General features: G+C 46.1%; 1 protein-coding gene across 4 annotated transcripts; it reads left to right on the forward strand.

Moving 5' to 3' along the window:
• The first annotated feature begins 616 nt into the window (after positions 1-616).
• Positions 617-22,782, forward strand: col17a1b (collagen, type XVII, alpha 1b). Of its 4 annotated transcripts, none has more exons than XM_076038382.1 (56): positions 617-1,001; positions 2,181-2,249; positions 4,576-4,626; positions 4,788-4,895; positions 6,371-6,709; positions 7,250-7,306; positions 7,439-7,474; positions 7,643-7,693; positions 8,859-9,014; positions 9,771-10,316; positions 10,794-10,877; positions 10,961-11,020; positions 11,106-11,258; positions 11,526-11,618; positions 11,700-11,744; positions 11,864-12,007; positions 12,861-13,796; positions 13,894-13,935; positions 14,037-14,054; positions 14,156-14,173; positions 14,270-14,314; positions 14,413-14,502; positions 14,607-14,633; positions 14,773-14,808; positions 14,915-14,959; positions 15,054-15,089; positions 15,166-15,201; positions 15,311-15,373; positions 15,712-15,747; positions 15,937-16,008; positions 16,102-16,128; positions 16,212-16,247; positions 16,345-16,380; positions 16,462-16,542; positions 16,669-16,704; positions 16,794-16,877; positions 17,452-17,541; positions 17,684-17,725; positions 17,812-17,871; positions 18,334-18,393; positions 18,489-18,515; positions 18,607-18,669; positions 18,772-18,858; positions 18,998-19,027; positions 19,131-19,238; positions 19,324-19,443; positions 19,522-19,632; positions 19,843-19,977; positions 20,057-20,167; positions 20,263-20,430; positions 20,513-20,665; positions 20,749-20,979; positions 21,204-21,368; positions 21,488-21,568; positions 21,643-21,726; positions 21,833-22,782. In XM_076038382.1, exons 2-56 carry the CDS (start codon positions 2,195-2,197, stop codon positions 21,886-21,888), a joined length of 5,760 nt encoding a protein of 1,919 aa, XP_075894497.1. In that variant the 5' UTR covers positions 617-1,001; positions 2,181-2,194; the 3' UTR covers positions 21,889-22,782. The 4 variants fall into 4 exon arrangements, with proteins under 4 accessions (XP_075894497.1, XP_075894496.1, XP_075894498.1 ...); XM_076038381.1 differs by having other exon boundaries at positions 2,184-2,249; XM_076038383.1 differs by lacking the exon at positions 2,181-2,249.
• Positions 22,783-22,795: the final 13 nt, after the last annotated feature.

Consider the following 22,795-nt stretch of genomic DNA (forward strand, 5'->3'; position numbering starts at 1 on the left):
TAGGGAGTAAAACTATATAGTTGTCAGAGAAAGAATTACTCAAACAAAGCACAAATACCTGAAAGATTTAAGTACAGTTCACAACTATTTGTATGATACTTCCCACCGCTGGAGAAAGCTAATGACTAGCTAATGACTAGCTAGTGCCTAGCTCCTTATCACGGTGGCGTGTGAGGGTGGGGCTTGCGTGATTGTGCGTTTTTCTGTGCCACGTGGAGGTGTCAAATGAAAACAGGAAATCGCCCATTTTCCTGCGGCTACACGTGCACGACGCAGAGAGAGAGAAAAAATGCGCGCAAATCTCCGCAAATGGCCAATTGGCTATTTCAGTTGTGTAACAAGCAAACACATATTATCGGCTGCCAGGAAACTTTTTAAAGGTTCTGTTTCCACTTTGACCGGGCGAAGCAACAGATGTGTTCCAGCTGAAAGAGGCCGTGTTTGCCACCATACTGCTTACAGAGGGAGACAGAGGGAGAGAGAGAGAGAGAGAGAGAGAGAGAAGAGGGGGGGAACTAAAAGAAAAACAAAACCCACCTCCCACATCGCGCCTATCCTACTCCCCTTTAAACCGAACCCGTTTGAAAAAAGCTGAGCTGAAGGCGGCGGGAGGAGCAGCGGGAGGAGTCCATCACTTTTCCTTTCCACCCTCCGGCGCACTTTTTTTTTCTTCTTCTCCTCCTCCTCCTCCTCCTCCTTTTTCTCCACCACCAAATCCAGCTTTCCGCGCCCGACGTCTGCTGGTTGCTACACCTGCCTGCCAAACACAAAGTGCGGCGCTGATGGGCGCGGCTGTGGCCCGGTGCCCACCTCTTTTGTGTTGACTTTCCTGGGAAAGTTGAGTGAGGAGACCCAGAAGGAGCAGGGACTTTGAGGACACCAGCAGCAGCAGCAGCAGCAGCAGCAGCAGCAGCAGCAGCAACACCACCACCACCACCACAGGGAGACACATCACCGTCACACGTGGAGTTTTATTTAGCGGTGTGACAGCTTGGCTCAAGGTATGGATCCATATTCAAAACTTGCAATGCACTCAGGTGACCTGGCAACCCGGTAAAAATAACTTTTTTATTGCTGGGTTTTGTGTTGTTTTCTTTCCCCACTTTTTTTTTTTTTTTTTTGCGCTAACAGCAGCTGCCTGGGACTTTTGGTGATGGGCTCTGAGACACTTCTTGTTAACTTTTTTCCATTTCTCTGCAAAGAAATCTGTTCCTTTGATAAAATTTGAAATCTGAGCACCTTTTTGTTGGTGATAAAAAGGTGCTCAGTTTTTTTGTTTTTTTTAATGCTGGGATCCGTTTTCCTCTGATGGTAACTATATAATTAGTCTGTTAGGCTGATCTCAGGATAGTTTTACATGTACTTTTGCTGCGCTATTTACATCCCTCTAAATATACTGCAGGTCCCCGACTGAGGAGCCGAATGTTTCGGCTCACCTTTTAAGTTTGCTTTTTAGGTCAGTCACAATCTTTGCTGGAGAGATAGTTGGCTTTTATTTTTTCAAATAGTGCAGTGCGTGTGAAGAAATGCTGGTTTGATTTCACTTTTGGAAACAGAAAGCATTGTTTTTATGATACCACAGTATTTTCTATAAAGAGAAAAATGAAATCTACTTTTTCTGAAAGTTTTGGGAAGTTTACTAAAAGTGTGCAGAATGTGAATCACATGTGGTCAGATGTGCTCAGGCTGGCAGGGTGTGGTGAGAGGGCAGTGTTATCGAGCCAGACTGCGATCCAATGGCATCTTTTGTTGTGTTTGTTTGTGGAACTCAAAAGTGAGCTCAAAGTCTTTTTGAAATCTATGGGAAAAAAAAAGAAAGAAGAGCTGGACGCAGTGGGGCCTTTATTGTGGCAAGGAGTATTTACACGAGGCCGAGTCTGGAAAATAATGTGTTTAGAAAAGGTGACGTGAGTTTTTCTGGGGTCAGACTGTAGGATTTTCGTCTTAATCAACATCATCAAAACCACATGACTGACGAAATAACAGGCTTTTTGTTTTAATTCCCAAAAAATGTGATGTGACGTTTTGAACCGATGCCGTCAGCGGAAGCGGCCCCGGCGCCTGACATTTCCCATCAGATGTTTGCCATCATCCCCATTTGTCCCACAGCCGTTACAAGCAGAATATTTGAGGGCTTTTTTTCCCGAGTGTGCGTCGCCAACATTTTATCATCGTCTCAGCAGATTAAGATGGGATGGACGAGCTAACGAGAGAGATGGACTTCTCGACAGGCATGTCAGGAGAAAAGGGTGAGATTCCTGCTATAGACGGCTCGGTAACAAAGTTAACGAGCTGTCAGAACCAAATAACACACTGAAACACTTATATGCATACTTTGAACATTGCAGCAGAAACATTGTTACATAGGATTTTTCCAGTTCCCATGTGGCCCATAAGCGGAAGGCTTATATAAATAATTTTCATGAAAAAAAGGATCACCATCTCCAGCAAAGGGTGTATTTAGCCCTCTGTTTACAGCCATGGCAACAATGCTTGAGTTGAGCTTCCTGTAAAAAGCGTCAGCATGATTGTTTCCCCAGAGCTGCGTAGGCGAGAGGACATTACTGTCCCGGGGAGGCCATGCCGTGAGATCTCAGAGAGCGCAACTAGCACCTGGTGTGAGAGATCAGATCAGATTCAGTAAGATTCTGCCCTTTGTGATGTCACAAAAGGCGGATTTCCAGATTGGCGCCTTCAGGATGCATTTTTCGGAAGAGTGGAGTGGAGTTAAAGAGGTTAAAGATGGACTTTTCCTCATTTGTGAGGAGTTCACTGACAAGCAGGGGGAACAGGTTATTGTTAGATGCACATTTAGCACAGCATGGGGTCTTTAAAAAGCAAACTAACAGGTTGTGAGCGAGCGCTGAAACGCGTCGGCGCGCGGCCGCCGTCTAAAACCCGACGCAGAAGTTCAATCCTCTTGCGAAATCCTCACATCGTCGGTGCCGCCTGCTTTTCCCGGGTGATGCTTTTGTCTTTCCTGTGCAGCTGCGGCTTCTGTCACTAACATCGCGGCATGCCCTCGCTGCTCTCAGGTTCCCATTTCTCTCTCCACCCCTCGTCCCCCTCCAAGAAGCTAGTAATCCACTGGGTTTCCCCTCATGGCCCAGTGTAATTGGACACCTCGTCGTCACCTAACGACTTGTGACACGGGGTCAAGGCGCACCTAATTATATGCGCAGAGGCAGCTGAGATGAACATAGAGTCGGTCATGCTGTCGTCCCCCTTGTTTCCCCTCCTCTTGTTTTAAAATGTCAACCACCAGTGAACCTGGCATCTGTTTTCAAACTGGATTGGTTATTAAGTGATTTCCAAATAGAGGACGGAGGAAACAAGCTGCTTCCTAATGCACTAATTTGGTATCTCAAGGTTTGTTTTATGTTTTATGGAGGCGTTTCCAAAACAAAGAAAAGCTTGATCAGCTCTGATTGGTGACCTTCGCCCCAAAAAGCAGTTACAAATCCCTACAAGGGTGGAGAAAGAGGAGGAGGATCGGAGTGAGGAGACGGCGTGAAATCAAACTGGAATTTACTTTATCCGTAACTGGGCGCTTTAAAAGTTGACGAGTTCCAGCTGGAGAGCGAGATGCCTCCCAGCAGGCAGCGAGGAGGAGCAGACCCGCGCGTCGTTATCTCTCCGTGTGGTCAGGCCGGTTCATGAGAAACAACCGTCGTTTCACTCACTCGTCGCTTCTGTTCAAAAACTGTTAGCAGCCAGGGAGTGACGGAGCGCTGATCTAAACAAAAACTCACTTTTTTCCTTATTTAGTGTCACGTCACGCACATATCCAGTCCACTAACACTAACAGTTGTCGGAGCATAATTGTTGACGGTTTCACACCATAGCCCCAGACGTCTCTATGGCGACAGTGTTTTTTTTTGCACGACTCAGCAAACTGAGAACACAAATAGAAAAACAAAACATTGGTGTTTCCTCTTTCTGGAAGATTTTATAGCTATAAGACAAAAAAAGACAAAAAAAAGTTTTAATCTGCAAACATTGGATAAACCAGTAAACCAAACCTGGTCTCAGACGTGATTTAAACAACTGATTTAAATGGAAAACAGAATCGTCTGAAACTTTAGGTTCACGTCGGCTCCTTGTTGCGTTAGTAATTATTAATTAGCGGCTCAGTGCAACCCATTCTCATAGGCTGTCCGTCTGAGAGCACAAGGATAAACACCTATCTGATAAACCAGACAGTCTTGTCATAGATTAATGCGCATCTAAAACCATTTAAGAATGCCGTTCATTATGGCTTAGAAACCCCACGTATGGGAAAGTGCTATTACGTTGCAGCCGAGTGGCTGCAAATCCTTCAACACTTAACGTCTCTCAATAAAAATCACAGCCGTTCAGCTACGGAGGCGGCAATGCAGCCCATTCAATGCTTAATCCGCGGATGATAACAGGGATTAACGTGTCAGAGTGTCGGGTTGTGTGCCAAAAATACTGCAGTGTGCATGCCTTAACAATGTTGTCTAATCAATTTTTATTAACAAAAAAGAAACATAAAGCAAGCAGAAAAGACTTGCGTGCCCTCGGTGGAATATTCATTTATTTTTTTGCCGCCAGTGGTGACAGAAACCATCACCTCCAGGACCGTCCTGACGTCTCTTCCACCAAGTGAGTGTCTCCCCCCTACCACAACCGCCGCTGACTCCACTTATTGTCAGTGGACTAAAACACCATGTGCAGTAATTGCAGCTGCCATTATAGTGCCAAAGGAAGCGCCCAATGAGTAAGAGCGTCTCCCCCTGTTTTGCCTTGTGTCTTCTCGTTGCCAGAGGGAACCAGCGGATCAAGTCACAGGAATATGTCCAGTGGCGCTGGAGGGCTGGGCTTGGAGAAGAACGTCTTAACCCAGAGCGGCAATGGAACGTATTTCTCCTCATGTGAGAGCAAATTTCCACTCGTGGTTCGAAAGTGGGAAGCTGTGGTTTTCGATTCAGACCGAGTCTTGAGATGATGAATTTCATAACTTTCTGTCCCTGGTTTAAAAAAAGAACCAAACAAAATCTCACGTTGAGTCTTGAGAAACTCCAAATGCCTGCACACGTGCGGCACTGAGGTTTAAATACAATAGGTTGTGGATTTTATTACAATTAGTATTATTATCAGCAACCGCAGAGTCTACCACCTTCTTGAATTTTCAATGCTGCAGTTGTGATCTTTTGATTGTTTTTAAGTGATTTGTGGAAAAACACAGAGGATGTGAAGCATCGCTTTGGTTTGTAATTCTATTCATTTCAAGACCTTTGGGTTTTGCCCTTTGAACCAATGCACAAAACTATAGTGGAAGGTAGAACTACTCTCTTGTGTTCCATTGCTGCTAAAGCAGTGAATTCTTCATCCAGCTCTGCAGATACGGTTGCTATTTTTTCCCGAGACACGAGGTGGTATGAAAGTGAATGGCGAACCCAAGATTCAAGTGACTGTTGTGGGATTTGGTACATAACCACAGGTGGTGTTCGGTCAGGACACTTCCTCTTATCTGGGGCTTTAACTGAATATGCAATTTTCTAACTTTGTCCAGTTGTACCAGTAGTCGTGGCTAGCTCTGTATTCTTTCTAAATGAAAAAACGCAGCAGCAGAGAAGCTGAAGGAGTGGGCAGATGAGAATAAGGACGCGTCGGGTAGACACACGCTGTCAGCGGGGGAAATGAAAATATTTGACAGGAAGTGAGAAAGTTCTCCCCCTATCGTGAGCATGCATCCATCACCTCCGAGCCTGCACTCAGGGTCGCAGGGTGCTGGATCTTAGCCCAGCTGTCTGGTGGTGAAGGACAGGGAAACATCCTGTGCAAGTCGCCACTTGATTGCACGTCCAGCACAGAGAGTTAGTGCGGCCACGGACGGTCACGCAAGGTTTTGACTGTGACGGGAAGCCGGAGTGCCTGATGAGAACAAATGCTGGCACATGCAAATTCTGGAAATAAATTAATTAATACAAAACTGAGTTTGAAATCTCAGGTTAAAAACAGACCTATAATGCCCGTTAAAGAGACACATTAATAATAAAACTTGCGAGAACTAATTAGTTTACTGATTAGGTTTTCTAAAATAAAGCTGGACACACTTAGATCTCCGGGGAAGGCCGTACAACACGAACAACAAAGGTGCTGTTGAATTATTATTAATATGTTGATTATTTTTACCATGTTGATCCATGGGGAAGGAAAAAGGAGGCCATCCGACATTGCTAAGTTAATCAAAGGACGCTGCAGTGAGTTACAAGAGTGTAACATGAGGGCTGGTAGAAACTCAAACTCAAAGAAAGTCAAACATCGAAATGCAGGAAACTGTGTTACAATTTCTATGACCTCCATCTTCAAGACCTCAAACTGACTCGTGTTATTCTCCGTCCAGCCGCCGTGACTTCCGGCAGCTACAGCTCCTCCTCGGGAGTCTACATGGGAGAAGACTCCTCCGGAGGGGGCGACGCGCTGGGGAGGTTCCTGGATGTCGAAGGCTACGGTAGCGGAAGCGGAGGTGGCTTCGGAGGCGGAGGCGGCCTCGGAGGCGGAGGCCTGGGAGGCGGGGCGAGCAGCGGCGGCAGCAGCAGCTACATGGTGAGCTCGGTGTCGAAGGTCAAGTCCAGCTCGAGCGGCAGCGGCGGCGCCAGGAGGACCGCGGGCTCGTCGGGGGGGCCGTCGCCCGCCTTCCGGGAGAGGAAGACGGTGACCAGCCACTCTGGAGGCTACGACGGTGAGACACCTGCGGTGAAAAACAAGCACGGTTTGGCACCGTGGACGCATCCATTGTTATAATAACAATGATCAGTGTTGGCGAGTAATCTATGACTAAGTAATCCACTACTGTAATTACTTTTTGAGTAACAGAGTAATGTAACGGGATTACTGTGGCAAAACTGGTAATTATATCATAATTACTTTAAGCAACAATTTTGTTACTTCTCAGAAATCTTATCATCATATTTGGAATTGCAAAATTTGCACTTTTAATAAAGTTCCTTCCAGAGCACTGAGCAACTGTTGCTTTATCTTTTTTTTTTTTAACTAAAGTAATTAGTAATTGATTACTTATGAAACAAAGCAGTCGTAAGTACTTAGATTACTTTATTAAGGAGTAATCAGTAATCAGTAGTTGCATTACTTTTATGGAGTAATCCCAACAACACTGATGATGATGATGATGATGATGATGATGATGACAAACAGAAGGAAGCGGCAGTGGTGCATGAGGGTGCCGTTAACATTTGTGCCGCTATTGTGTTTTTCGTTCTAGGAAGTTCTAGCACTAATTCCTCGCCAGAATTAACCCGCAAAGACTATGGCATCTATTGTAAGTGTGACTGCCGGCTGCCTGGCTGAGTCAGTGTTTTCCCAGCTTTATCCCCTCGGCTCGCCGCTGCTTTTTGGGTGGATGTGCGCGTATTTATGTTTTCCCCCTCCGTCCTTTGTGCTATCTCCGCAGGCTCGAGCTCCACGAGAGGGAGGAGCGAAAGCAGAGGTACTTTTCCTCACTGTTTTCCATCCGGCTCCCCCACCACCTCTCACCCCTCATTATTTCTGCCCCAAAGACCTGAGAGCGACCGTGTTTTTGTTTCATTAAATCAGGATTTTTTTTTTTTTTTCTAAAAATGTGTGCTCATTGTGATATTTTTTTCTCCTCCCCCAGAGAGTGAGATCAGAGCCAGGCTGCAGAGTGCCTCCCCTACAGCCGGCAGATGTAAGACCCCCGAGACGCGCTCATCCAAGTTGTTGCTGATCAGGCAAAAAAAACCCAAACCCCCATGAAGCAACAAAGCGTCCCAGCGACGCTGAAAGACTTTTTTCCACTCTATTCTCTCCCTTCCTCCTCCTCCTCCTCTTCTCTCATTTCCTCTTGTCTCCCTGTGCTACTTCCACCCAGCGTCCTACACTTTTGGAAAGTCCTCCTCCTCTTCCTCCTCCCTGCTCCTCCTCCTACTCCCGCGAGTTTAAGTCCAAGAAATTCTGATTAGTAACACATGCAACACAGCTCCCTTCCAACGTGACACAGTACAGTGGGGAGGAAGAGGGTGAGGGGAAGGGGTGAAGGAGCAGATCCTTTGTGGCTGCAGTGGTAAATATGAGTCACTGCTCGCTTGCATTATCCTCCTTGCGAGGCAGAGCCCGAGGAAAGTGCAAGGAGCTGTGGTGGGGAGCGAGAACGCTCCCCCTGCTGGCCCGAAGCGCTCCGGCGCCATCATTTAATGGGCATTTTTCAACAGTTAGTCACTGTGTGCCACCTTAGACCCTGTTTCAGCCGGCTGCCAGGCCGCATTTTTTCGCTTTCTGCAGAGCTGAAAGAAGTATTGTTCCGTTAAAACAGGAGGCAGGAAGCGTGAGGCGCCTGGTGTTCGCTCACTTATTTCCCGATTTGCTCCCACTGGCCGCGCCGTTGCATTTGAGAGATAAAAATGCCATTTGATATCATTGTAATGTGTGTGCACTGCACGCATATTATACAACAAAATGAGAAAAACGTGAGCAAGTCCTCTGTCACTTGAGAATGCTCCTCGGTCTCCGCCTCAGCCCGCTGTGGCTCTCCACTAATTAAGCTGGGAAATGCCGATTGACTTTCTGCTCTTTTTTGGGAAGCATTAATTAAATTTTAAGGGGTAGGATTAAACAAGTTTATACTTCTTCCTTTTCGCTCATGTAAGCTGCGTTACTTATGCAGTCGCAGATGCAGCTACTATTTTGTTTGTTTTGATTTCTTGTTGTTAACTTTTTTTTAATTTATTTATTTTATTTGAATCTGTTTTTTATGTTATCATTTACATTAGCGAAGTACAGGTATAAGTCAGTCAAAGAGGGAACTGACCCGAAGTCAGTCTGACGCGAACCTCCGCCGCTGCTTGCTCTCGCAGGGACGGAGCTGGACGACGTGAAGAAGCTGCTGAAGGGCCGCTCCTGCAGCGTCAGCCCCACCCGCTCCTCCAACGCCTCCATCTCGCAACCGCCCTCCAAAAAGGCCACCGTGGAGACTCAGACCATCTCCGTGGCCTCCGTGGCCACTCAGTCGGGTACGAGGAACGCATTACTCGCAACATGCTTTGCATGCACAGACATCTCGTCGCTCGCTTTTGGTTTGCTCTGGTGTGTTGGGTTACAGTCAGAAAGGAAGTTGAGTGCCGAGCATCTGGTTTCCAGCCAGATAAATCCTTCAAAGACAAGACAAGTCACAGTTGGGAGGCTGCAGTTTCACCACAGTAGCTCAGTTATACCATTTCTAGAATCCAGAATGAGCTGTTTCGTAAATGAGGATTGAGACAGGATTAAATCTGCTGCATGACTCATTGTGGAATGAAAAAAAAACATACATAAAAAAGTGCATAATAGCATAATTTTGCATTGAATTGAAACTTTATTTCAGACTCAAGTACATCATAAGGCAGGTACAATGCAAAAAAAAAAAAAAATTCTAAAATACAACAAAGTATAAAAGTTAACAAAACAGCTCAAAGTGGGATTTACAGGGATCCCAATGAATTCTTACTCAGAGCCATCCTGTCTGCATGAATTCAAACTTAAAGTTTCGTAAAAGTGTCTTCAACAGTGACAATCTCAAAATCTGTCTGGCACTCGGCTCCCCCCTCTGGCCATTTTTAAAACGACGTCCATTGCATTATTACGCGCAACCTGCAGTCTGAAATAAAAAAACAACAACATTTTAGCATATTTGTCATATACATTCAGAGAAATTTGCATTTAAATGAGATGAAAAATCAATTTCACTCCATTTTATCATCATTTAATTGTGTGGTATGTGTGTCCCGCAGGTCCTGCCACGCTGGACTCGGCCAGTGTGAGGTCTGGAGCCTTCCACACCATCGACGGCTCGGGCCTGTACGACAGCGGGGTGATACCAGGGCAGTTTGACACCGGCGTCATCACCATCAGATCGGGCCAGTACCAAACTGGAGGCAATTCCGGCCAGTACAGCAGCAGCATTGTGTCGGGACAGTACGACGGCGGCGTCAAGGCATCCCAGTACAACAGCGCCAGGTCGGCCCAGTACGACGGCAGCCTGAGGTCGGGCCAGTACGACACGGGCGCCAGGTCGGCCCAGTACGACCTGACCATGAAGTCCAGCCACTACGACGGCAGCCTGAGGTCCGGCCAGTACGACACGCTGGACGCCGTGCTGCCGACGTTCTCCTGGTCCACCGCCACACTGCCCTCCACTTCCTCCACCACGGTGGTGGCCGGCGGCGGCGGTGGCGGCGGCGGCGGCAGCACCACCTACACCTACCAGGCCAGTACCAACAACATGCCGGGAGGGGCGCCGATGCCGGTCGGCCTCGGGCAGAGCTCATCGCTGTCAGGTAACACCAAAACTGTCAATCCAAAGAGAAGCTCTGGCTCAGACAGATAGACAGATAGATAGACAGATAGATAGATAGATAGATAGATAGATAGAGTACTTTTATGATCCCATATTGGGAAACTATGCAACTACTGCTTGTAGTATTTGCCATTATTTTATACAGATTTAAACAGACAGATTTGTATTTAAAACTTTTGTCTTGTGGTGAAAACACAGATAAAGAAATTACAGACAAAGCAAGGTTGTTTTGTGTCTTCATATGCTTTGTATTTGTATTTTAACATGCTACGACTCAAATTACAAGCAACTCACACAAGCAAATAATTTACAATAATGCTAAATATAAACAAAAATAGGCTAACAGTGTTTATATCTTTAACCCAACCATGGCAGCACAGAAGGAAAAAAGCAAAAAAAGAAAAGAGACGGAAACTTGAATCTTGAACAGTTTTTGATTTACTGGTCCCTTTTACAGTTTATGGCTTTCAGAATAATCTGGCTCCCACCTCTTCCGGCATCCTCACCACCAGTGGGGCTAATGTAAACGCCAGTTCAGCAGGTATGTCGACATATTTATATTTTTTCTGTGACGCACCCCTGCAATAATCCCCTCGCCACTAAACCCTGCACGCGTGTCTGCAGGTTACGGCGTCCAGAAGAACGTGTCAAACACCAGTGGAGTGGTTTCTGGAGTCTCTACCAGTCAGTCTTGGGACAGAAACTTCTTGCTCTCTCGTTTCTTCTTTCTGACAATGATTAACTTAACTGTCTTTGTTCTGACTATCAGCCAGCAGAACCCAGATGGATGACACGTACATGAGGGAGCAGAAGTTCCTGATCTCGGACAAAGAAAATGTTTCTGCCAAGCGGGACACAGAGACGCTGCTGTTGGCCAAAGACAGTGGGAAGCACTTCAGCAGAGGCCTCCACTTGGGTGGAGGTCAGTCGAGCCATACTGCCCTCTTCTGGACAAAATCTTTTTTTCTTTATTTTCTGAAATTACTGACTTTTATTTTCATTCTGATGGCATCGCAATCTGTTTGATATGTTTAATACTGTTATAGATCAGAGTATATATTTTCTTTAATATTTTATAGTTTGGACAATTATAATAATACCTATTGGACATGAAATTAATTTATTATATATTATATTATGTTTATTTATTATATTTATTATAATATTTTCCCGCTGCCCTTTTTTACAGGCTCGCTGTCGGCAGATTCATTGGAAAAAGAGAAGCTGATTTCAAGCTATGGGGAAAAGATGCCACTGAAGGCAGAGGCTGGCAACTCTTACTGTAATTGATTTTTTTTCCCCAAGATTTATTTCTAAACCATTTAAAAACAATCACAGAGATTTTTACTTCTTCTTTCAACAGACGGATCATCTGGAGTTTTAATGAAAGACAAAGCCACCTTTGCAGGTATTTTTTTTTTTTGATCTTTGTTATCGCTTGTACTGTGATACTCACACCTCAGTGATTCATTTCCAGGATCCATTCAGTGTTTGAGCGTGAGACTGACAGCTTTGCATTGTCCTCAGAGATCCACAGGGACAGCGGCGCGTTTGGCGGAGGAGGATTCTGCTGCTGCTCCGACTCGTGCTGCTCCTGGTGGAAGTGGCTGCTGGGTCTCCTCCTCCTCTTCCTGCTCCTGCTCGGACTTCTGTTTGGCCTCATCGCGCTGGGTGAGTTTCGCCCACACAAGGATTATGGGGGAGGTTCGATTTGGAGGATTTAGAAGATAAAGTCTCCTCAGATTTTCCCTTGAGGCGCCAATGAAATTCCAGGGAGTGGCCCTTTTCCCAGCCAATAAACTGTGTGTTGTGCTTTTAACAAGCCTCTGGGTATTATTCCTTGCTGCTGCCTGGAGTTGTGACAGTAAAAGTTCTCTTTTTCTTGGAAACCTGCTCTGTGGCAAGATCTCCCGGCTGTAAAGTCAGTTTGGCATGAAATGTTATCACAGCAGAGCCAGAAAACGGTTGCTTGATTAAGAAACTCCTCCTTGTTTTTCTGCAGCTGCAGGTTTTTTGTGTGATGTTCTGAAAGTTAACTAATTGGAAAAAAAAAAAAAACTTTGGTTTACAAACTCTCTGCCTTTGGATCTGTGCCTGGTGCTGTTTAGACTTTGGCTTTTAAAACCTTTTCCAATCACATGTCCCTGCATGGGTAATCAATTAACCCAAAAACCATCAAAAAAGAAAGAGGGCAGGTTAGTGAAGGTCAGGTGTAAGTCGTTTGGGTAGTGTTTTTATTTTATTTATTTTTTTTTGAAGAAAAGCTAGTTTCAACACACACTAAGCAAACTTTCAAAATAAAATACATGAATGGTCATATCGCAAAAAGTTTAGGCAGCCCAAGTTTAATAATTTACACAATTTTGTCCATAGACTAAATGTAGGTTGAAACAGCAAGAATAAAAAGGTTGGATATTCCCACAGTGTTTTGAATGAGGCAGAAACATTACAATCACACATCTGTCATGCCCGCTGCTAGGATTCATCTCCACGTCTCCTCATTGTGATGCTTCTCTCTCCTCAGCCGAGGACGTGAGGAAGCTGAAGAATCGCGTCTCATCCCTGGAGTCCGCGTCGGCAGCAACCGCCGCTCACACCAGTCGGCAGTCGGGTTCCTCCAACCACATCGACGCCCACCTGGGCGGAGGAGGCACCAGCACTGGTAACACCAACATACTTTTGGCGGGAGGAGGAGGAGCAGGAGCAGCAGGAGCAGCAGCAGGAGCAGGAGGAGGAGGAGCAGCAGGAGGAGGAGCAGCAGGAGCAGGAGCAGGAGGCAGCGGAGGCTCCAGCACTCGGGTCGGAATCGCCGCCGGCGCCGGTGGATCGAGCGGCAGCAACAGCATTGATGTCAGCGTGGCAGGTGGTGGCGCTGCTGCGGGTTCGAGTGGAAGCGGGCTCGGCGGTGGCAGCTCTGGTCACAGCGGTGGTGCCGGTACTGGTCACAGCGGTGGTGCTGGAACTGGTCACAGCGGTGGTGCTGGAACTGGTCAGAGTGGCGGTGCTGGAACCACTTACATTGGAGTTGCTGGTACTGGTCACGGCGGTGGTACTGGTCACAGCGCGGGCGCCGGCACTGGTCACAGCGCGGGCGCCGGCACTGGTCACAGCGCGGGCGCCGGCACTGGTCACAGCGCGGGCGCCGGCACTGGTCACAGCGGTGGTGCCGGCACTGGTCACAGTGGCGGCGGCGGAACTACTTACATCGGAGTTGCCGGTACCGGGCAGAGTGGCGGCGCAGGAACCAGCTCCAGAACTGACAGCAGCAGCAGCAGCACCAGCAGCAGGACCAGTTACAGCGTGGAAACCAGCTACGGCAGCGAAGGCGCCAGCTACGGAGGCGGCGGTTACGGCAGCAGCGGCGGCACCGGTGTGAGCGGAGGACACGGCGACTCCTCGTATCTTCAGCTGATGCTCCAGCAAATGCTGAAGAAGGAGATCCAGTCGGAGGCTTTCAGAGGTGCGATGCAACACTGAGGAAGCAGGAGGACGACGCTGACAGCCATCTGAAATGAATCTTTGCTCTTTTGTTTTGTTGTCGTTTTTCTTTGTCTCAGGTTACCTGGCGACCATCCAGAGAGGACTGCCTGGACCTAAAGGTGATACTTTAATATTTCCTGCCTTAAAATTCAAGTGCAACGATCCATATTATTAATCCATTTGCTTAACACTGAATTCTTTTGTCGTCTTGTTATTGCAGGGGACAGTGGAGCTAAAGGTTTGGAAGCACACTGACCTTTCAAGTGTTAATTTGGTGATGTGTCAGTTTTTAAATTTTGTTTTTACTTAACCAACACTGTTTGTTTTCTCTTGTTACAGGAGAAGCTGGACCGTCTGGTAAGGAATGATGAATAATCCTAAAAAAAATAAATAAAGTTTGTATTTTCTCTGCGCTGCTTTTCACCATTTTAATTTGTCGACCTTTGACCTCAGGTGGTATGGGACCTGAGGGACCGAGAGGGCAGAAAGGACATCAAGGTGATAAAAACTAAATCATGATGATTGATATACAAAGCAGCCATGTTGCTCAGCTGATTAACAATTAAAAAAATATATATATATAAAAATCTGTTCAGGTGATCACGGATTGGACGGCGTCGCTGGAATCAGGGGTCGTGACGGACCTGCAGGCCCCAGAGGTGAATCAGGGTTCAAAGGTGACAGAGGTAAGCAGACAGCTGTGACAGAATTTAACCTTTTTAATTGTCAGTGATGTAGATTAATAGTTATTTATATGAAATCATGACATCATTGGCTTGGTTTTTTGCAGGTACTCCTGGTGATGCTGGATCCAAAGGTGAGATTGATGAACATCTTTTGTCATAAGAAAACCTGTGTTTGATTAAAATCTCACAAGACTGCCAGAGTGTTTCTTAAAACAGCCACTAACTGCCTTCTCTTGCTGTGCAACACTTCCTTCACTTCACCTTTCGCAGGTTCACCAGGGGTTCCTGGACTTCCTGGGCCACCAGGTCAAGCACCAGCATTCATCTCAAAATTTGACCTGCAGTATCTGAAAATAATGATTAGGTTATTGCTTCCTGTGCATTAACATTGTATGCGCTATATATCAATCAGGTCAGCTGGGTTTCCGTGGTGAGGCAGGGGCGCCTGGCTTCAAAGGTGAGTCACGTGGAGCCAATAAGTAAAATGGAATCGGTTTGTTTCTCTTTATTTGTGTGGCGTAACGTTCATGTTCTTTCTGGTCCGCGTGCAGGCGACAGAGGAATTCCAGGAAGTCCTGGACTTAAAGGTTTGTTGGAACTCTGTCAGGCTGCCAGAGGACTTTCTGTCTTTCCAACATTTTTCTGAGTGTGGTTTGATTTCAGGCGAACCTGGTGATGGAGGTCTCAGGGGTCCCAAAGGTCAGTGCAGCTTCCTGAAGTGAACCACGGTGTTGTGAAGCTGATGTTTCGACTTCGCTTTATATGTTCAGAGGTGTTTTCTAATCCCGCTCTGGTGCCATCTTTCTAGGTGACTCTGGTTCAGTTGGTACACCTGGACCAGCTGGAGAGAAAGGAGCCAAAGGGTCAACTGGTGAGTCTTTTGACTTTCAGACACAGACAATGGCTCATTTGACCTGAAGTGACCTCAGTTTGGTCCACTTGTAAAACTGAAATCAACAAAACAAAACTCAAACTGCAAACAGTGTCTGTTGCGTTTTTTTTTTTAAGAATAATTATTCGAAACTGCGCGATAATATAAATTATTGTTTCTGGTACTTTAGGTGAATGTCAAAATTAATTTCCTCTCAGGCATTTTAAGGGTATGAATCAACATAACCCACTAGAGGGCGTCATTGTCTCTCGCAACTTGTTCTTAATTACTTTTGATTCATTCCATAAACAAGTTTGGATTTATTTTTGTGTTCTCAGGCTATTCAGGTGCCGACGGTTCCAAAGGGTCTAGAGGTAAATTTACTCATTTGTATACATAAGCAGGAGACTGTATATGATTAGAAAACCTCCACAATGAATAAGTCAAGAAGAAAAGTTCTATTGAAAAGAAGTCTTACTCTCTCTGTGAACACTCAGTGTTTTTTTTTTTAGAGATTGACAATAAAGCATCATTGATTTTCATAAATCAAATGTGACCCTTAGGTGACCAGGGACCTCCAGGTCCACCTGGACTCAGAGGCCCCACTGGACCTCCTGGAGATTCTGGTCTCCCAGGTAAACTATGACTAATCCAAAGAGTTTGATGATGATTTCATTCATCAGTGAATAATAAAATCAGAAGTAATTAAATCTGCTTCCCCTCCGCAGGAACACCCGGGCTCCAAGGACCACCTGGTATGAATTTCTGTTAATATTAGATTTTTTTTTTAATCTTCATACACTGTGTTTAAAACACTGTGCATTTGCCTTTCTGTCAGGAATACCAGGGAATCCGGGACAACCTGGATCTAAAGGTACAGAAGCACCTGCCTTTTTGAGGCCTTGCAAACCTTAAACATGTGAGCCTGATTTAACAAATTAAGAAACAACAACAACAAATGTCTGCTTCAGGTGAAACTGGACAAGCAGGAAGGATCATCAATGCAGGTGAGATCATAATAAACCCTCTATGTCAAAATAAAGCTGACTTTTGAAACAGGGCGCCTGACTGTTTCCTTTATCTTGTAGCTGGACTCTCTTCTGTCGGCATCCCAGGACCACCAGGACCTGCTGGTCCTCCAGGGTCTGCCGGACCTCCAGGGTTGTCAGGTTCGGAAGCCGACACGACTTTAGCATTGCCTGTTTTTGAACACATCAAGGCTAAACGATTTCAGTGTGACACATTATTACGATATATAAAATCAGTGCTGTCTATATCTCGATTTGCCTCCTCAGGCCCGATTGGTCCTGCTGGTCTGCCTGGTCATCCTGGTAGGTTTCTTGTTACCATAGAGAGCTTTTCAGTCCGGGAATGGTAACAATACAACTTCATGACCCGTGCGTTTGGTTTGTTCCTGTAGGCCCGAAAGGTGACCGGGGATATTCTGGAGACCATAGTACATCAGTGAGAACGTCTGAAAGTATCAGCTCAAGCACGGCCGAGAGTGAGCAAAAAACTTTTTAAAAAAAACAACATTAAAAAACACACCTTACCAAAGACCTCAGGGAATTGCTATGGCTTGCATGGTGGCATAGCGGTTAGCCGTGTATCCTCACCAGCAAACGCTTCACACTGTCTGTGTGAAAGTCTTTGCATGTTCACCCTGTCAGCTAGGGTCCAAAGATCTTAAACTACCACAGTAAATTGCCCCTCTGACTATTTTACTGCATGCCAGACACAAAGCTAATTCCTCTGAATGTGATCTCTGTCGGTCAGTTACTACCCACAGCCTATCTGATTCACCAGCAGCTTCTATGAAGGATGGAGAAACTATTCTCCACATTTTGTGCAGTGTGTGACGCTAAAATTTACAAGTTGAAAGAAAATAGAAGACTTTGCCGCCCCCGAGTGGAAACGAGTAGTATTCTTTATTAATATCCAAGAGGCAAAAAGTTATGATTGACTGATAGGGCACATCAGCAACACTATTAGAACAGAGCTAGTCAACATTTTCTATTTTGTGATCGATTTTTTTCTCAGTGGTTTCTTGAATTAATTTGTGTTTGTTTGTGATTAAGGGCAATTTGGCTCTGTGGGATCTTCCGTGGTGACCGCTGTACATGGTCCACCCGGTCCACCTGGCCCACCTGGTCCTCCTGGACGTCCTGGTAACTGACACACAAAATGTCATGTCATCCTACAGCTTCTCTGGTTGTGTTATTCTTCAAGGCATCACATGTCTTGAGGAGGATCTTAAAAATGCTGTGACAACTGAGCCACTGACTGAATTGACAATCTGTTCATCATCAGGTGATTCAAGACAAGGGCCTCCAGGACCTCCTGGACCTACTGGTAAGTCCTAGAGCTCAGGGATTCATCCGAGGTTGTTCTATCTTAAAAGTATAGACTAATAAAAAAAACATATTTTTGCTGCTCAGGTTATGGAAGACCCGGACCCAAAGGAGAGAAGGGAGACACAGGCTATGCGTCAAGCTCTGGTATGATATAAAAGTTGAGCGGGTTCTTTAACAGGATTTGGCCTCAGAAAATTTAGAGCTGATTGCGTAAATGTATAATGTATTTTTGCCTTAGTTCCAATGAGCACTTACAGCTCTGTCTTTACGGCTCCTGTTTGCTTTTTCTACAAAAACATCTGTCGACCCCTGACAGAGACCTTCTGATTGTAAACAAGAGTAATCGACTTTTCTCCCTTCAACCATATTGACGCGTCACTCCGAATAAAACACACGGGTGCAATTAAAAGGTAATTGATTGGGAATTCAGTTTCAGCTGTGCAGCTTTAAGCTTCTCCAGCAATCAGTGTCAGGCCTCAGTGTTGCACCACAGGGAATACAGCCTTGATTATATGGTGGGCGGGGCCAGCAGGAGAAATACTTGTATAAAACAAAATGAGACGACTGATGGGGTGATTTAAACATCTGTTTCTCCTCGTCAAACAGGAACTATTTACAGCGGACCACCTGGACCACCTGGACCCTCTGGGCCTAAGGGAGCAACAGGTAATGCCATTTTTTTTTTTTTAAAGACACTGTACTGAAACCCATCATTAATCCCCTGGAGGTATGTAACCACACCATCTCCACCACTATTGCAGGTTCTATTGGACCAAGAGGGTATCAAGGTAACACTCAAACACTCTGATATTAGCCAACCTCAGATCTTTGAGAAGATCGGCGGTAGTAAAGTAACAGTGACTCATGTGCATTGATAAGGTGAACCAGGCCAGCAGGGTCCACCAGGAATCCCAGGGATCCCGGGAACCACTTCTGAGAGAGGTCTGCATCCCGACACCACTCAGAAACATTAGCCGTGTTACCAGATCACCACCGGGTTGAGAATGAGTTGGAAACGGTATGTGTTTGTTTTTGTCCTCCCAGTGTCGACTTATAGTGGAGGACACGGCATCCCTGGACCCCCCGGCCCACCAGGACCTCCCGGACTTCCAGGGCTGCAAGGACTCAAAGGTGACCGACTAAGAAATTCTGTACAATCTAAATGCCTCAATCTTATATGTTAGAACCAATCAAGATTTATTCCAGCCAGGAGACACATTAGAATGATAGTAATGCTTTGTGATATTTGTTTTTTATCTATTTCCTTTAGGCGACCCTGGACTTCCTGGTTCTTCAAGAGGTAAAACAATCTCGCAGTTCTCCTATTAAGAAATCACACTGCTGAAAAAAAGCTAACATATCTCTTCTGATTCGTCTCCATAACCTCACTTAACCTCATCCAGGCTCCATCTCGGTTACCTCTGGTCCTCCTGGCCCTGCAGGTCCTCCTGGCCCTCCAGGGCCTGTTGCTACTTCCACTGAGATCCAGCAGTACATTTCCAGCTACATAAGTAAGAGTTTTGGGCTTTTTTTTTTGGAGTAAAGAGCTTTGTGGGGTCACAGTGGTATGTGAACACATTTTAATTGTCCATTCAGCCAGAAGCAGGCTGGTCGGAAGCCCAGGACCTCAAGGTCCACCCGGGCCTCCGGGAGTCCCTGGAACCTTCTCCGGCTCTCTGGAAGACATCTCAACTCGAATCATCGCATACATCCAGCGTAAGACTTCATGCCTCCCCTGCTTTTGGTTTGTAGCGGTGATTGTGAGACATCATTAACGGCCTGGTCCAACTTCAGGTTCTGGCTCTGGCCTCAGCCTTGGTATCCAGGGTCCTCCGGGACCACCTGGTCCTCCTGGACATGGTTCTGGATCCCTGTCGGTCACCGCTCTGATCGCCCTGCTGCAGAGTAAGTACGGCACTTGTTTGAGATGACTCTGCAAGGGGCTTTGATTCATAGTACCGCCATGTGGTGACCTATACTATAGGGAAAAAAAAAAATCATCAGTGATGTCACAAATCCAATCTAGTTGTGCTAAAATCAGCTACAAAATCTGATTTGTAGCGGCTAGGGGCAGTTTTCTCACCCAACCTTCTCCGTCTCTTTGCTTCGCTGTAGGAGAAGATGTGAGGAGATACATTGCAGGACCACCTGGACCACAGGGACCGGCGGGACCACCAGGATCATCAGTGGGCATTTCAGCCTCTTACAGCGTGGATGAAATAGCCTTGCATCTCTTCAACATCATGAACGGTAGGTGCAGAATGACGCCCGTCACTTAAAGACCAGATCCTGGGCCAAACTGGTCAAATCCCATGGTTGTCTTTTTCAGATAGAGGCATCGCGAGGGGTCCACCCGGTCCACCTGGTCCTCCTGGTCCTGCTGGTGCAGGGGTCTCTGGCTTCACCACTGCAACGATCGACTACTCGGCTCTCATGAGAAGTAACTATTTTCTAGCTCATGCGGTCCAAGTGTCAGTCTGGCAACATTAAAAATGTGAGTCACTCATCACCGCTCCGCTGTCTTCACCTCCTCAGATTCAGAGTTCCGCTCATGGATCAGCACTGCCGTGCAACAGGGTCCTCCCGGTGTCCCCGGACTACCCGGTCCTCCAGGACTCCAGGGGCCACCAGGGGTCTCTGCGACGGTGTACGGGTCAGGAGGTCGCGGCTACAGCTTGGAGGACATCCAGCGTTACTTGCAAGGTGAGATTTCCAAGATAATTCAAATTGCTTATTTCCATTTCCTTCCTTTCTATTCACTAACACTGGATTAAACTGTGCTCAGGCTCTGGGTTTAGAGGCCTTCAGGGTCCCCCGGGTCCTCAAGGCCCACAGGGCCCACAGGGTCCACCAGGCGGCGGCTACTCCGGCTCAGTGACCTACAGTGGGAACTTCCCTCGGGAGAGCATCCGCGCTGAGGTCCAGGAATATCTGACCAGTAAGCGACTGGAGGCAAACCGACACGATTATACGTTTCACCGCCGCCGTGATAAACATGATTTTTTTTCTCTTTTCCCTCAGGTGACAATGTTCGCCGTACCATCATCGGACCACCTGGGCCTCAAGGACCCAGGGGCCACAGAGGAGAGCGTGGAGAGCGTGGAGAGCCGGGTTACAGCCAGAGCTACACACAGCACAGCCAGAGCTACACCCAGGGCAGCTCCAACCACGGCCTGGAGGTGGACGTCAGCAGGGTGGCAGAGGCCATGGACTACTCCAGCGTCGCCAGGAGGGTCACAGACTACATCAAGAGTGAGTAGACGTTCTTGACTTGACTTGATCTGTTTGTTTTTTTTCCTTCTTATTCTATAAATATTTTATTTTATTTATTTATTTATTCATTTTAAGAATATAATTTTCCTTCTCTCTGCACTACATTTTGTTCCTGTAATTATGCCAATTTCAACAATGTGGGATTAATAAGACGTTCTATTCTATTATATTCCACACTTAAAATTGCTAAATTATCCCTGCAGATCAAGGCCTGCTGCAGGAATATATTGTCGAGGGAGCACCGAAGGCAAATGTGCGAGCGATTCAGGGCCCGCCTGGTCCACCGGGACCCGCGGGGCCACCCGGTTACAGCCGGGTCATCGGTGCCTATGGCAATGTCACCGCTGACCTCATGGAGTTCTTCAGAAGTGAGCACACACAGCGATGACTTATCATTGTGTTTATTCAAGTGTTTAGTGATCTTGAAACCTGTGTGAAAAAAATCTGCATGATCGCGTTTTTTTCCTCTAATTTTGCTTTTGCGCAGCCCATGGAACCATACCTGGACGTCCAGGAAGCACTGGACCAAAGGGAGAAAGAGGATACCCGGGTCCCAGAGGTGAAAAGGGTATGTTTAAACCCAACGAAGCAGACAGGAATGACACGCAGGAGGCAAGTCTAAGCGGTTTTTGATGCTGACAGGTGAAACAGGACGCCCAGGTTTACCAGGACTACCAGGGTCGTACACTGTTCAAGTTCCGCACAATGTGCAAAAGCGGGATGCAGGTGTGTTTGTGTGTTTACTTTGCGCAGCTAAATCTCTTCGGAAACGTCCGGGGTTTAAACGTACACGTCACTGAGCCTTGTCATTTGTTTTCTCCGTCACTTTCAGGCGGTGAACTGGTCGGTCGCCGCAAGAGGGATCGCCGTCAAGCTGGCAGAGGCTAACAGGCTGAAATACTACTGGGTCATGTCACATTTCATTTGTTTTTTTTTTTCTTGTTTCATTTTCAGGATGAGCTGTAGCAAAGCTAGCAAGTTCAAAGCGTAGTCCCTAATCTTGCCATTCGTGGAAAATAGTCCGAAAAAAACTCTTGATTTTTGAGGCGTTCCCTTCACGTTGATTTATTATCGCTTCAGTAGAGGAATAGCTCCAGCTGCTGGTCGGTGTTTATGTGACACAGACCTCTGTTCTTATTAACATGAGGATGTTCGAGGTGTCCTTTGTCTAGTGATAAGCTTACATTAAGACCTTCAGGAGCAGGTGGTGTTTTTGTTTGTTTGTTAATTGCTGGTATGTTCTTTGCACTTTGCATCGTTTTTTTCCACTGCTTGTGTAACTCGGGTGTCTCCTGTGTGTTTTGTATTATTTGTGTGTGAGGATTATGTTGTATAGAGGATTATTCATTTTGTGCTAAAATCAACTTTCATTTTTTTCTTTAAAACAAAATTATTATTTTTTTTACACATTTTATGTGATTCATACAAAATTCCAGCCTTCAAGCACCCGGGAAGATTTCCAATGTGGCAATGTTCAACCCTTTAAACACAATAGACAGCAGCGCACCACTAAAAGGATCCAATTGTCGAGTTGAAAGTTAGTCAGAATGTTTGTCTGTCTGGTTGTGTGGTGAAAAGAATGTAGGACCTTAAAAAGAAGTTGCTAAAAATTTAATATTTGGCTGAAAGCGCACTGAAAACTTTTTTACTTCATACAGTCCAGTGTGTTAGATGAATTAAATTATAAACTATTCCATCGCTGTGTTTTACATGTTTTCAGCTTCTTGACATTTGAATCGACATGTTTTGAGACACACTAATAAATCTATTTTTTGGACTATTTTTTTGGAAAAAC

This window comes from Nelusetta ayraudi, unplaced genomic scaffold, assembly GCF_046127955.1.
Source record: "Nelusetta ayraudi isolate G7.1 ecotype Tasmania unplaced genomic scaffold, CSIRO-AGI_Nayr_v1 ptg000056l, whole genome shotgun sequence".
In the NCBI taxonomy this organism is placed as follows: Eukaryota; Metazoa; Chordata; class Actinopteri; order Tetraodontiformes; family Monacanthidae; genus Nelusetta; species Nelusetta ayraudi.

Excerpts from the sequence above, each read along its gene's own strand:
- col17a1b (XM_076038382.1), top strand. The coding sequence starts at position 2,195 with ATGGACGAGCTAACGAGAGAGATGGACTTCTCGACAGGCATGTCAGGA. Across the intron at positions 7,694-8,858 it reads CTCCCCTACAGCCGGCAGAT|GGACGGAGCTGGACGACGTG; the intron begins GTAAGACCCCCG and ends TTGCTCTCGCAG. Across the intron at positions 12,008-12,860 it reads GTTTGGCCTCATCGCGCTGG|CCGAGGACGTGAGGAAGCTG; the intron begins GTGAGTTTCGCC and ends CTCTCTCCTCAG.